The 14644-nt window shown below is 48.2% G+C and overlaps 1 protein-coding gene across 2 annotated transcripts; it reads left to right on the forward strand.

Annotated features, from left to right (window-relative positions):
* Positions 1–412: 412 nt before the first annotated feature.
* Positions 413–12097, forward strand: LOC139057375 (mitochondrial 2-oxodicarboxylate carrier). Of its 2 annotated transcripts, none has more exons than XM_070535446.1 (2): positions 413–557; positions 10672–12097. In XM_070535446.1, the coding sequence occupies exon 2, from the start codon at positions 10714–10716 to the stop codon at positions 11635–11637; it is 924 nt and encodes a 307-aa protein (XP_070391547.1). In that variant the 5' UTR covers positions 413–557; positions 10672–10713; the 3' UTR covers positions 11638–12097. The 2 variants fall into 2 exon arrangements, with proteins under 2 accessions (XP_070391547.1, XP_070391546.1); XM_070535445.1 differs by lacking the exon at positions 413–557 and adding an exon at positions 8779–8902.
* Positions 12098–14644: the final 2547 nt, after the last annotated feature.

A 14644-nucleotide genomic window follows, 5' to 3' on the forward strand; every position in this document is an offset into this window, starting at 1 on the left:
ACATCTAATTTGGCTGCACAAGGTTCAGGAAAGGCTTACAGTGTATGCAGTTGGGTAAGTATTTTGCCACACGTTGCAGTGGCTTATCAAACGAAAGGAGAAAATTATATTAGTGTGGGAGTTACTTTATTGATAACGGCTAACTGTTCTCATCCATGGCCTCCGGTTATTACAAGCATAAACTGCCGCTCCAAACGACGTTTCTGTCAGAACCATGTGACGGACTTAACAGAGAAAGTAGTGTCCCGACGTGCGTTTGTAAAACAACGCGCTAGTGCCGTAATTGTAAGTGCCTGGGGTATATATATATTCTTGACTGCGTCGTTTGTGGTAGCATCAAGCTTATATCAAGATACCCAGTCACTAGCAAGCTTAAAAATAACTGCAACGTAGCGTTGACCGCACGACCTCCGCGAGCAGACGACGGAACTCGTAGCTCTCACAGTCTGCCCACGTGACATCCGGAAAAAGCTGCGGAGCACGCCTTCCCCAGACCGTTCGTTTTTCCGGGGCGCCGCGAGTGGAGAGCGTTCCTGCGCGGCTTCTACATTGTGCTGGTGAGTGGACGTCCGCCTTCTGCCATTACGAAACTCGACGCCAGTCTGGTGCCTGGCCAAACATAATTGCCGCGGCCAGCTTGTAACATACGATAGCGGAGTTTCTGAAACAGGGAGAGCTCTTCGTTGATCGGTGTTCACTTCGGGCTGCCGCAGCGCCGGGCGTGTACCGGTTGACTCTTGCCGCACAGGATTCACCGTGTACACGTGCTAGCCCCGAAAGCGGACAGCGAAGCGTTTATTTTGAGGCAAATTGGCACTGAGGGCGTGACCTTGGGGAATCGGTTTACTGGCAGCCGAGGGGTCTGTCATATGTTGTTGCTCGCCAAGTTTCACTGCTGCATTCCGAAGTGCTTCGTTAGCACTGTGATCTTTCCTTTTGCCAAGGCGCGCCGGCTGTTCGGGCTGTGACTGGGAAAGGACACCGTTTGTGTGGAGCGTGTTTGTTTACAACGGGCGGCGGCACCTGCTCGCATCTACTTTGTGACGTACGCAGCGCTCGAGCCGCCGTGTTATTTCGGCTTGGGACGCAAGGCGCTTTAATGGTTCCAAAGAATGAATCCAGCTGGGGCATTCCACTGTGCTTGCTTGCTGAGAAGGTTCAAATCACGTGTGTATTCGCTGCGAAAGCACCTCATCCGCAATCTCTGCGGCCAACTACAGCGATGCTTGCTTTGTGTCACCTGATACGTCATGGACGAGACATGCCGATAGTTAAGATGAGATAGTTAACTACCCTTTTGTTGAATATGATAAAGCGACGACAAAAATCGATCGCATGCCTGTACGAATTTCAGGAACGGGCAAATACCTGTTATATTTCACGTGTTGCGCTTCCTACATATTCAGACGCAACCATAGCTGCAATTCATTTCACCTACCGCTGTAGCTCAATGGCTGTAGCGTCCTGCTTCTGAGCGCGAGGTTTCGGGTTCGATTCCCGACTGCAGCTACCGCATTCAGATGAGGCAGGAATGTAAAAACGCCCGTCTGCAGTTCTTTGGGTGCATGCTAAATAACCCCAGGTGGCCAGGATCGATTCGGAGCACCCACTACGGTGGCTGCAGTACCCCGTGAATTGATTTGATACGCTAGATCTCATAATTTAGCTTCTCCATTTCGAGCTACTCTTTCTCTGCACGCTTGCGGGATCTCCAAGAGAGGGACACTGACGTGCTGTAGCATTCCATACCTGTTCCGCGGTCAATAGCGTACTTACTAAGCTAACCAGCCTACCGTCTGCTGAAATCTGGTTGAGTCTCCCGTGGTTATGCAGAACGCATCGTTCTTTGGCTTCCAACAGCTTGGTGAGCAACTAAGTCACGGTTTAATGACTATCGTTATGCCTAAGAGGAAAAATTGTGGGCAAGACAGGTACCCGTGTATTATGCTTCATGCCAGAGGCGCAGGAACGATTTAGATTGAATAATTACGCTTGAGGTTCGAAACAAGGCAATGCCACGCTCGTAGCTTGGCGCTTCGGCAACCATAGTGATTTCCGATTATCGCGAAAATTGTCTCCTGCATTAATTTTTCAGATGGCGAGTCAATTAAAGCGTTGTTGCAATCGATACCTCCGTAATTGCAAGCACGTACGTAAGATTTTCGTCACACCTTTGTGAGGCGTGTTAACCTTCAAGCTTGCTAGAATGTCACGCGACCGATTCATTGAATCTGGCTATTCCAAGCGCGTGCTGTCTCGTAGAAGAGACTGGGCAAGTCGAACTGATAAGCCCTGGTGTGTAGCCCACTTCTTGCGGTCCTTGACTGCGCACTAATGACACTTCTAGGCCGTGCGATAAACGCAAACCTGCAGCTGGAAACACTCGGTAGCGATAAGGACGTTCGTTCTTCATTGCCATGACTGCAACGGCATTGGCAATGGTATGAAGAGGCGCCGCTAAAAGTATTGCAGGCGACAGATTGCTCTTTCTAACCACCCCTGAAGGAGCGAGACGCCGGTTTTTCACTGTACACGAAAGTAACAAAATTGAGTTCTTTAACAAAAAAGTGAAAATGTGGCTGGGATGATACGTAACGATTTTAATTTCCTCTTCACACTTCGTCAGTGGTTCGAGCTGCTCCGCCTGCGTTATCACGGCGATCGGCCAGTCGGGATCGGTGGATAAGAAAGTCAGAATCGTGCGAAAGGAATAATTACATTATACTACTGCCGTAGGTTTTGAATATAATTACGGGGCAGTGGTATTGAGACATTTTGACGATTGAAAGCGAAACGCTGTGAGGAAAGAAACAAATGAACGAAGGGGACAAGAAATTTACGTTGTCCTTGTTCCCAGTCAATGTCTTGAAGTCTTAATTCGGTCATGAATTCAGTGGATAGCAAACAGCTATAGGGCTTCGAATTTCGATATCTGCAACCGTATGAAAAATATGCCAGCAATTACCAACAGAACAAAGACCTGCGGCACCCGAGTCTATATACACGAATGATATGGTTAGAGGTGCTAACACCCTACATTCGCAAATTTCTTGTGGCGTTTGCTTTTTTCTATGTCAAGTGCTTCTTAAAGCGTTTTACAGTATACCTGTACAAGAATGCTTGCACAAGATATAAATAGCACTGGACCAAATCATTCTTTCAAGGCGTGAACTAAGCTATAGAAAATTTTCAAATAACAAACAAACGTAGTTATTTTATTCCATCTTATTTTATAAAGCTGCCAGAAGCACGAGGTTGGACTGCCGAAAAAAGAAAGCTATTAGGTTCTGAGTAACCAAAGAGGTTTCGGAATATTTTATTTTAAAACCTCCCAGTTTTTAACGCCTCGACTGCAAATGTATGTGTTTTGCGTGCGGAGCGTGGACCATGAGCAGGATGATCGCATTTTGCAAGACGTACTACTCATAGTTTCCTACAATAATTACTAGAGGGAACTCTGGCGCTGCATTTGGCCACGGCAGCCGCATTTCGATGGAGGCGAAATGCGAAAACACCCGTGTACTTAGATTTAGGTGCACGTTAAAGAACCCCAGGTGGTCGAAATTTCCGGAGCCCTCCACTACGGCGTGCCTCATAATCAGAAAGTGGTTTTGGCACGTAAAACCCCATAATCTTTTTTTTCTGGCGCTGCAATTGTTCAGCCACCAATGGGAATGATGGGAAGTACATGGACTTGTCTGATCTTCGTGATTGTGAATTCAGACGTTCTTGTGGCTTTATTAAACTTCATATGCCTTCATTGTCGTAAATTTCAGAGTAATCTATTGACCCTTTTCGCGGAGCAGTTTATGCTAAACAAACGAGATGGCGCTTTCGGCGGCGTGCCGTACGTCGCCTCAGCGATAGCGCACGAATACGAAACCATTACCGCTTCTACATTGCTCCTGCGCGATCAGCTGTTGCAAATGCAACTGAGTTTTCGCTAACACACTATGCTCCAACCATGCTGTATTGAATCATGTAGGATGAAGAGGTGTGCAGTGATTGGCTGCAGAAGTAGTGACTGGCATATTAAGGAATGGAATGAATCTCTGTGGCCAAGTTAGTGGACCGCTGCTGTAACTGTCCGTACTTGTCACCGGCGCTTCTATATGTGCGGCTTTCCTCGATGATCTATGGAAATTCGCTGGTCCACCGGCGTAGTATCGCTAACCTTCTGGAAGGTTTCAACCCCGGAACGCCGTCAAGGGTGAGTGCCGATCGGTAAACAATAACAAAGGGAGTAGCGCCGCTTCCTGTCATAGCAAATTTCACGCACAGTATCTACACACATTTACCTCAACTGGCACGGAGACTTACACCCACTCTATCACCAACGTGTGCAGAATAAGTGAATGGGCACGCAGTTGAACATATGCGCCTTCTGTAGGCACAATGGCGGAGTATACACCGATAGCGCACGAATGGTCGAAGCTGAATGTTTCGTGACTTTCCACAAGAGTAATCAAGTTACTAGCGAAAATAGATCTTTTGCTATACAAGGTATTACAATGTACAAAACAGATACGTACGTTTCAAGTATTGTGCGCAGCAAAAAAAAAGTCTATCGAAACTCAGCACACTCGCCAGCGATTAGGCAGAAAATAATCAGAAAATGACCGCACCGAAGAACTTTACTGAGTGAGAAATGTGACAAGCCGCTGCTTCAAAGTATCTGCCAAATATAGAACGAAGAGCAAAACGCACTAATCCTGATTCAATTCATGAGCGAACAGATAGGACAGCTTGGAATACATACTTAGCCCCGCTTTTAAAACAAGCACCATGTACGCTGCTCGCGCCGTTTGGACCTATAGCTTAATCAGCTCCGAAAGCGCTTCTGCATCTGCTCTGAAGCTGTGGCCAAAGCTTCGTGTCGTCCACCCAGTCCCCGTCTACGATATCTCCCGACATAGAGGTTTGCTAAGCAGCATCGGCGTCATACTGATCCATTGTAAATACAGAGGCAACGAAGGCAGTTGAGGCAAGCAATGGAAGCATCACCATGTGATCTAACATGGCAGCGCCCACGGGGTCGCCGCGAAGAGGGTCAGTACTTTTCGAAGTGCAGAAAATGCTGCGAACACGTGCGTATTTTCGAGAATGCATGACCAGATTTGTAGAAATTCAGAAAACGCGAGGATGTGCATATGCATGGCTGTCGAGGGTGGCATCGTTGACCGCGCTCAAAGAATCTTCAAATAGTCAGCCCAGTAAGACTGACACTTGGTGTTGAAAACTTACTATTAAGTGCGCAAGAATTTCTTACCTAATAATAAAACTGTCCGTCCGTTTCTCTTTCGCTTAAGACGATCGCTTTGAAGGTAGAGCCAGCCAGCTGTGGAAGAAGACGATCGCGCGAGCAGTGGCACGAGCGCGTCTCTGTGACCACGTGACGTGTACAATCAGGCACGCACCAGAACTCTATACCTGAACTAGCCACCATACCGGAACTGTGGAGCAGTCGTGGCTTCGGATCGGAACGTCATCAGCGCATCTGGCGCCACCACCTGCAGTAGTTTGTTTGCCTCATAAATTCACGTTGTGCCGCCTTCCGCAGCAGTTCGTGTCGCCGCAGCGCTGTCGCATTTACTAAAGTCCACCCCACATTCTACGTTTTTACCGGCGTTTTTTGGCGTTGCGTCTCCCGGTCTGGTTGCATGAACGGCGCCATCGAGAGCGTCCGGCCACACGAGTGGCACGCGGACCAGCGCCAGCGCAGCGTCGCGAATGTGACCCGATTTGTTTCACCAGAAACCTCCTAAGCAATTATGTAATGCCAATGAAAAGAGCTTCAATAAGTATTTTTCAATGCAATATTTGTGCCTTATGTATAGTTCTACCCTAAATGAAATATTGAGGGCACTGTAGAACAATTACACAAGGCTAGGCTTCAGAAAAGTGGCAGCGATATGCACGTGAACGTCACGAGCAGTCGGCGTGCAAAGCTGAGTTGGCTGAGCATAGAGCGAAGTAGGTGCTTTTTCTTTCTAGACGCCATGCGCCACATCATTGAAAGAAGGCAGCAGCTTTTGCTGCTAAAAAAGAAGCTCCTGCTTCTCATTATTTCGAAACGGCAAGAGCGACGACGCCAGCGCTGGTGGGTCTCTTGCAAATGTTGCCAGCAGCGCGGCCACGCCCTGCCACGCGCTGATTGGTCTACGTTTATCGAGCCGCTTCCGACGGCGGCGGCGAGATCGGTGTCCCTTGAGCACGACGTTTCGGCTTGGCGCCAGCTAAAGCCCCTTTAGCGCCAGCTTCAGCGTCGACGCCGAGCGACGCCGTGTGACGGAACGTCAGAAAACGCCGGGAAAACGCTGAATATGGACTCCAAGACGGCCGCAGCCGCTTATTGCAGAATAGCGGAAACGGAGGAACGCAGAGTATCAGCGTGTAAACAGATTACGCCAGTAACAAATTAACGACGCTGCCCAGAGCTGGGAACTACAGCAACACGCTGCAGAACGCAACAAACGGGAAGAACGACGCCGTGCCGACGCCGCCCGATCAGACGTTCTAGTGAAGGCTGCATACCTTTCCTTAATTTCCTACACCTCCCTCGTCATTTCACCCCACGTCCATATGCGCTGCGGGCTCTCTGTAACACGAGTGAACATTGCTTCTACTCGCCTCTTCTACGTCATCTCGTGCAGGTCTCACTTAGTAGTTTCGGTGTTTAAATCTCGCTTCTCCGTTTGACGATTATTTCACGATCGTTCTCGCAACTATACTAAACACACCAGCGCACTGCCACTCAACACCATGTCGTTACTACGAAACTCTTGCGCATCATCAAGAAAACGCCCTGAGGAGATTCGACGTACCATTTTAAATCTTGTTTTCCCAACTTCTAGTTGTTGTTTGATCCAGTATTACAAAACAGGCAATAAAGAAAGGAAAAGCGTCCGTGGCGTAATGGTTTCAATGTCGGGCTTCTGTGCTAGAAATCCTTTCCTCGACTCCTGCTGTCGGAAAATTTCAGTAATGTTTATTTATTACGCACTACTTTGTTGAAAATGAGTTTACAAAGTCGTAAGGACGAAAGACCATGTGCGCGGCCGAATGAACTATTGGAGGCCGCTTGATCACCGGCTGATCAAACCGCGTCTTTTGGTCGTTTTAGAACAAAAGGCACATAGCTACATCAGCTAGCTCCCAAAGTGGGGTACCCAAGCGGGCTGGAAATCAAAGCCGTAGGAATCGAAACTCCCGTGGGTGAAATACTCGTAGGGCGTGTTGTGCCATTACCACAAGCCCGGATTCCGAATCTGCAAGATGCAGAATCTTCCTGCGAGCGCCCTAATTCTCCCTTCACAAGTCAAGATGCTGAGCCGTCAGGCAGCGGGTCCTGCGGGAGAAGCGGAGAAGCCCCGGCGAGCCGCAAGTTTGGACGTGTCGGCGTGTGCCAGACAGCCCGGCGCCGCACCTCCCTTTGCCTGGAGGTCACCGCGCGCGCGAACTTTGAACCGGGTGGCCAGCGCGGTCGCTGGTTGGACCCCTCGGACGACCGTCGTGTGCTGACTTTGTATTGGGCCGTTTGAGTGACAATGGTCCTCGGGGATTATAAAAGCAGCGACACGCCGCTCGAAAACAGGATCCGCCAACCCACCGGGAGAGAGTGTCGCTCCCGACTGGGGTGAGATGTGTCACGCGTTTTCGCCGGACGTCGTCGTGCGAGAACAGTCGCGTTTGTTGTGAGCACTCGGCCCCAGTGCCGACCCGTTCATGTCCTGTATGATAACCTGTATATAATGTATAAAGTCCCTTTTGTTATTCTCATCGACGCCAGGCTCGGAGTCTTCGCTACCAACGCTCTGTCACGAAACGGGTGACGAGCGCTACGGGACCACAAAGCCGTAATCGTGGTGCAGCGGTACAAGTTCGTAACACTGGCGGCACCGGTTGGATGTCGTAACACTGGCGGCACCGGTTGGAGAGTCGTAACACTGGTGGCACCGGTTGGAGTTCGTAACACTGGTGGCACCGGTTGGGAAGTTCCTAACAGGCGCTGAAACAGTTTCAGCACTCTTGCTGACGCCACGCGTCTCAAGCAGTGCATGTTCTTGCGCGACACTCTTTTACGTCCAAGCGCGGCTCCAGAAAAACGAGGAAGAAGCGGTCCCACAAAGGGCGCGGAGAAATCTTCCAATTAATTATGCTAAATGAATAATTATATAATTTACCAAATCGCTTACCGTGTAATAGAAACTGTTCTAATACCGCAAAATTTACTGTTTATATATAATTACAATCATTTCTTAAAGTTGAGTCTATGCTAAATCACTAATTAGATCATTTATGAAATCGCTTATCGTGTGTTCGAATATATTATAAAACCACGAAATGTACTGTCTATATATAATAACGATAATTTTATTAAAATTTAGTTTTCTGTCAAGTAAGTCTGTTTCCTAATGAAATTAAATGAGGAGTAGGCAAGCAAGCAAGCACCACGAAGTTTATTAGTCTTCTGTAGTTCTTGTTCCCCATTAATATTTAAGAAAATTAAAAGCAGCGTCAAACTAAGGGTGCACATTGATGCTCCAGTGCCATAACAAACAGCGAAAATTAGGAGAATCTAAAAATTACTGAATAACTTTAAGGGATAATAATTAAAGATAACATCTAAGGAACGTGTCAAAATGTATTGCTGTAGTCGCTGTGTATCACGGATAAAGTTATCAATATTGGTTTCATGTTGCCTCATATTCCTGTGCTTTCGCCGTAGGAGAGTGTACGTATACAGTTGATTATCATCATCACCGTCACCATTGCTTCCGCCACGGCCATTGCCGCTTCACTCGCCCCCTTCCCCCACCTAATAGCCAGATACTACCGTGAGAGTCAGCGCTTTGTTGGGGACAGTACGATGGCTTCGACGAAGACGATTCTTTGTCCTCCGGTGAGACGTATTTTCCTTGAGATTTAAATTATCCTTAACACTCGTACCGGCCGATTCATGGCCGATCTCCCGGAGTGAGTTCGCCATTTCACTGAGGAACAACCAACCAACCAACGTGCCACGTCTCTTTCAGGTTTCGCGTTCGAAATGGTCTTGAAACGCGCGCAGCGTTTTGACCCGTGTTGCTTGAGCGCAACCGCTCGGTTCCTGCATTTGGCGCCTCTGTATATACCAAGCAAGCGTCGATTGCAAACAATCAATTCTCAAGCTGTTTTATTGTTGCTTTTGCCTAAACGTTTGTTTGTAACGCGTGTTTGTCTGTAAGCCAGAACGCCTTTCGACAAACTGGCTGAGCCTTATTTGGCGCCCAAATATGCGCTGCTGATTCCGTTCGTGCTTTAACCGTTGCTGAATATTGGCCCCCGTGATTTAATCGCACGATTTGCTGTAAGGCGTGCGTTCCGGTGTTGGCACGATTAAACTTTGATTTCAAACTTTCTACACGTTCTCTAATAGCATGAACCCCAAACGCGCTAGCGCGCTACGTCCCTAGGAGTTCAAGGAATGCTTGAAACCGTTCTACTTGAATCATTAGGAAACCACTGCAAGCCCACTCATACTTCTTTAGAGCGAGTGAGCTGTCTAGAACTGTTTCATGGTTACACTGTTTTGATAATGTTCACTATACTCTATCTCAGTAGATCCTTGCAGCACTGCGGAAGCTGCAGGACTCCTTAGCCAATAAGAATACCGAATTACCAAAATACCGAAATACCAAGACGTGTTCATCGGCGCCACGTCGTTTGCCCAGCGTCTTCATTGTCATCCTGTCGACACATACTCCACGGTTGGATTGACGCAGCAAATGTTTTGGCGTTGTAGCCATAAGCTGCTGTTACATGAATAGGACAGTGGGACTTTTCTTCATGTATATGCTTTCTCAGCAGTTCCTTGCAGCTTCCTTAGCCAGTATAGTAAGAGGGAACGCCCTTGTAGATCTTCACGCGCACCGCATCTTCCCCTCGGCGTCTATTTGGCGTCTCCTCGCCACTGTCGTCACGTACCATACTAGAGCGGAGTAGTAAATTCATGATGCAGTGAGCAAGTAGGCTTTTATAGCCGCATCATCACCACTGCCAAGGCTATGGCGCAATCGGCTAACTGGAAATAAACTATCTTCAAAGCTCAGCTCCGCAGTTGTAGTCCTCGCACCGTCAACAAAAACAGCTGTTGAGCTCAATAATGACGACAAAACATACCTGCTGCTTTCCCCTCATCGTGATATTAAACTAAGCGACGACGGAGTTTAGTACTTATTGCTGTCAGGCCGGAGAGCCAGTAACAAGCGCGACCTCGAGTCGAAGGGGGTGATCCTGGCTGTATGTACACTGCTATGCTGTTACGTAATCATGTTTAGGGTGGCTGTTAAGGGTAAACTGCAGTAACTGACAGCATAATTAGCCGTATACGACGTGCATGCGCAAGGGTCCTAACCTGTCTCGTATCGCTGTAACATATCGTGTACCAAGCAAACGTAAAACTGCCCCTGGCGCCAATAACCAGATATTTTTGCCTGGAACTATGTTTCGCTGCGCAAGGATATCGATTGTGTGTACCTCGTAGCTTCGACACTGCTGCAAGTTTCTTGTGAGATAGAATACACTTGAACAACTGTGATTAAGTGAACTTTCTGTGTTACCATGTGCTCGGCTGTAATGGGCCAAGATGTGACGTCATGTTTTCCTCTCTGATTTCGCATCACTTTGCAGAAAGGTGGGCGCAGCAGCGTTACCACCACAAGCAGCAGCACCATGTCGGAGCGCTCGGGCGTCCGGAAGCTGGCGCAAGAAGCCGCCATCCAGATCGCGTCGGGCGGTTCGGCGGGCTTCGTCGAGATCTGCCTGATGCACCCGCTGGACGTGGTCAAGACCCGCTTCCAGGTGCAGCACAACCAGCTGCTCGCCGCTGCCGGAGAGCATCGCTACACCTCGATCGCCGACTGCTTCCGGCGCATGGTCCGCTCTGAGGGATACCTGGCCATCTACAAGGGAATCTTGCCACCGATCCTGGCCGAAACGCCCAAGCGAGCCGTCAAGTTCTTCACCTTCGAACAATACAAGAAGATGTTCGCGTTCGGCGGCCCTCAGACGGCCATCACCCTCTCTTTAGCCGGACTATTCGCAGGTCTCACCGAAGCTGTGTTCGTGAACCCGTTCGAAGTGGTCAAGGTGCGGCTGCAGACCGACAAGCGGGTCGTTACGATGCAGCCAAGCACGTTCGCCGTAGCCAGACAGATATACCGTGAGGCAGGGTTTGGCCTTCGGGGCCTGAACCTCGGGCTCACCTCGACCATGAGTCGAAACGGACTGTTCAACATGTTCTACTTTGGCTTTTACTTCACAGTCAAGGACAAGCTGCCAAAGTTGGAAAGCGAGGCGGCTACCTTCGCCATGCGACTGGCAACAGGGTTCGTGGCTGGCACGGGCGCTTCCATGATGAACATACCGTTCGACGTGGCCAAGAGCCGCATCCAGAGCCCGCAGCCCGGGCCGCCTGGCACGATCAAGTACAGGACTTGCCTGCAGAGCGTGCGCACCGTGTACATGGAGGAAGGTTTCTTTGCGCTCTACAAAGGCCTCGTGCCCAAGGTCCTCCGGCTTGGTCCCGGTGGCGCCGTCATGTTGGTCGTGTACGAGCACATGCACGAATTCCTCAAGAAAAAGTTTCCTGGTTGATAATGTCAGAAGCACATTCTAGAGCCGCAAGAAATAATTCAAAGAAGAATGAAGGTGTGTTTGTTTGCCTCTGAACGCTGGTTTCTCTTTGAGAAGATTGTCCGGTAATCACAGCACCCTGCATCGCACCATTTGTTCAAAATTGTTTTTCCAAAGAAACCGGACGCAATGCCAGTGTGCTTTTGTGAACGCCTCACAAAACCAGTGCGCTTTCGCGAGCGGCTCACAGAAGCTCCTGGCACATGGCAAGCGGTGTTCGGCGTCTACAAGGCTTTGCGTTTGGGGCAACAAAGCCTCAATACATAGAAAGATAATTGTGCCTCGATTGTACTTCACGCCTGAAGCGATACCGGCCTCTCCGCCAGTGGCGTTGCGTAAAACATTCACACTAATGAAAAACATTAAAAGTTCCGGGAAATGTAAAAAATGAATGTATAAAAACATTATTTAAAGCGTCTCATTTCGTGCCGCTGTACAACGCTCTACAATTTCAATGCTGAAATGGGAGCACACTGCTTTCAATGTATTCGGTGCGGCTTACGTTCGTGTGCCTTGCAGCGGCTGGTTCTTCGCACTATTTCCAAAAGCCCGCACACCCCTTCGCACCACGAACGTTCGTCGAGCGCTTAAATTGCCGCGTTTTGTTCTTTGAAAACTTTACATATAAGAAACGACAATTCAATTGAGGGATAACATTATGCATGGAAAGGTTAAGGTATTTAAAGCGGATTTACGTTGATGCAGTTCTCTGTCATTTCTCGTGAGGAATAACTTGCTACCGTACTCGCCTCTTCAACAAAGTGCCGCTGTTAAGGTTATGAATGATGTGACAATTATCGACTGAGGCGGCATGTGATGCGCTTCTGCATACTCGAAAGGCCGACTAACTTAGACGCACATCTGAATACGCAGGTCGCTACAATAGTGTAATTTTGGTGACTGAGCAAATTATTTGGCATCCAGTATTGCTCTCATGAGTGTTGCGGGAACCACTTCTGTAGAAGCACATATGCTTCTACAGAGGTGTCGCGTCTTAGCATCTTGCTTCATTGGGAAGTTTGAGAAGTTCGTGTGCTATAGCCTTCCTTGAAGTTGTGCACATTTTATGGTATAGTCGCAATGACGTATCGCTGGGAGGCTTTTAAAAAGTTATTATTCCGAGTGAACTCACCCGCTCGGGCAAGTTCTCATCCGGCCGAGCAGCCAGCTGCGCTGTTTCCAGCACAACCCGTGCTTTCCTTTTTTTTGTGTGTGTTGTACCCTTGAAATGAAGTATGCCCGTGAATTAGCAATTTCCTTCTCTTAATCCTTTTTTTTTCTGAGCGACTTCATCCGGGAATGTTTTGTGTTGCCTTGTGATCCTCAGCCAGTGCTTGAAGAGCATGACTTGCACTTCTATGCACGTGGGGCTCGCTGTTAGCTCTTATGCCGCGCTGTTCCAGTGTTAGCAAGCCACATTTGTTTTGCGACCAGTACCCGACCAAAGAACAACAAAACTTAGTAAAGCTGGTGGCTTACTCACGTCATACGTGATACTGCTTCCCTCTTGTGTATAATACCCGGTAAAGTTTATTCCTGGTGTGTTTGCGTCGTGCTTCTTGCTTTCTCCTTGGCTTCCCCAAGATGTCTTTGCTAAACCAACAGCTTTTAGCAAAATATTGATTAGCGAGAGGTGTTGCTAACACGAACAAATTCTTTTTATACGGCAAATTCATACCGCAAATGTGCGCGTTCTTGCAGTGGGCGGCACGATATATGGTATATAGAGGACGACAACATCAAATGCACCATTTTTAATATTTATGTTACGTTTTCGTCCCCCACTGCCGTCTGATGCTTGACCTATCCCCCGTAGTGAGTTTCACTTGGAACCAACAGACTCCACATCACGGTACTGTCTTGGGGAACCAAATTTGAGCCTCTGTAACGTCACGCTGTAGCGCAACAATCACATTGCACGTCTTCAGTCGTGGGCAGGTTAAAACGCATAGAGAGAATCGAAGAACTGACTATGATATGCAAAATTTCGAAACTTTTCAGTTCATAAGCACATCGTAATTGTTAAACATGGGTCAATTCAAGACCAATTGCAGCGCGTCGGGGGGCAGGTATGCTTTGCTCGAGTTTCAAAGCAACGAGCTAAAACAAATATAGCTGTTTAACTGCTCTGCGCAATAAATGGCGTAAGAATGCAAAGTGTGCCAACGTTCTCAATTTTCTCCAGCGGTCATTCCAAGTCTTCCGTCAGATGGAGCCGTTCTTCGTTGTCAGATTCCTTGTCCCTGGATTCATCTCTCCCGTCGACGTTTGCATGGTGTCTACAAAGTACGTTAGATTTATTCAAGAGCGCCGTCCCGTCGCTGTGGCTCAAGGACTGTGACATTGTGCTGCTGAGCGCGAGTACGTGGGTTCGACTACCGGTTGTACTTCGATGGGGCGGGATTGCGAAAACGCTGTTATACCACTATTTTATGCATGCTAACTCCACAACGTCCAACGTGTCATTTTTGATGCGGTGATTTTGATAGCTCAAAATGCTCATTTAAGCGCGGGATACAACTCGGAAGCCATTGTGGTGTTTCTGATATGCTGAAGAGAAGTTTCGTTTGTAAATAGCACTGAAAACCAATAACTAAATAATTACTACGCTAATTACGTTAAACCCAAATAACATTTCGCTGTTCTCTTGGTACGAGTGTATACTCTCCGTGGTTAGAAATAAAGTTGATCATGTTGTTCTAATTTTCTTTAACGTGGAATGTTGCTCGGGCTTTGTGGGGGCTAACTTCGTGCGACCTCTTGTACAGTGTAGCGCAATCTGCTTTCAATCCTTTTTAGATGAAAATTATCTTCAAGCCGGTTACGTAACATGTTCATCAAAGATATAACGTCGGATACACGAGGAGCTGAATAGAACTGGTTTGGGCATGTTCTTGCCGTCAGCTTTTGCCAAATCGGCATCAATTTCATCTGTGCCGGTGCACCATGATCAGACGGCAACACACAT

This window comes from Dermacentor albipictus, chromosome 3 (assembly GCF_038994185.2).
Source record: "Dermacentor albipictus isolate Rhodes 1998 colony chromosome 3, USDA_Dalb.pri_finalv2, whole genome shotgun sequence".
NCBI classification, from domain to species: domain Eukaryota; kingdom Metazoa; phylum Arthropoda; class Arachnida; order Ixodida; family Ixodidae; genus Dermacentor; species Dermacentor albipictus.

Coding starts and splice junctions, on each gene's coding strand:
- LOC139057375 (XM_070535445.1), top strand. CDS start 8,870: ATGGCTTCGACGAAGACGATTCTTTGTCCTCCG. Junction 8,903..10,671: donor AGACGATTCTTTGTCCTCCG/GTGAGACGTATT, acceptor ATCACTTTGCAG/AAAGGTGGGCGCAGCAGCGT.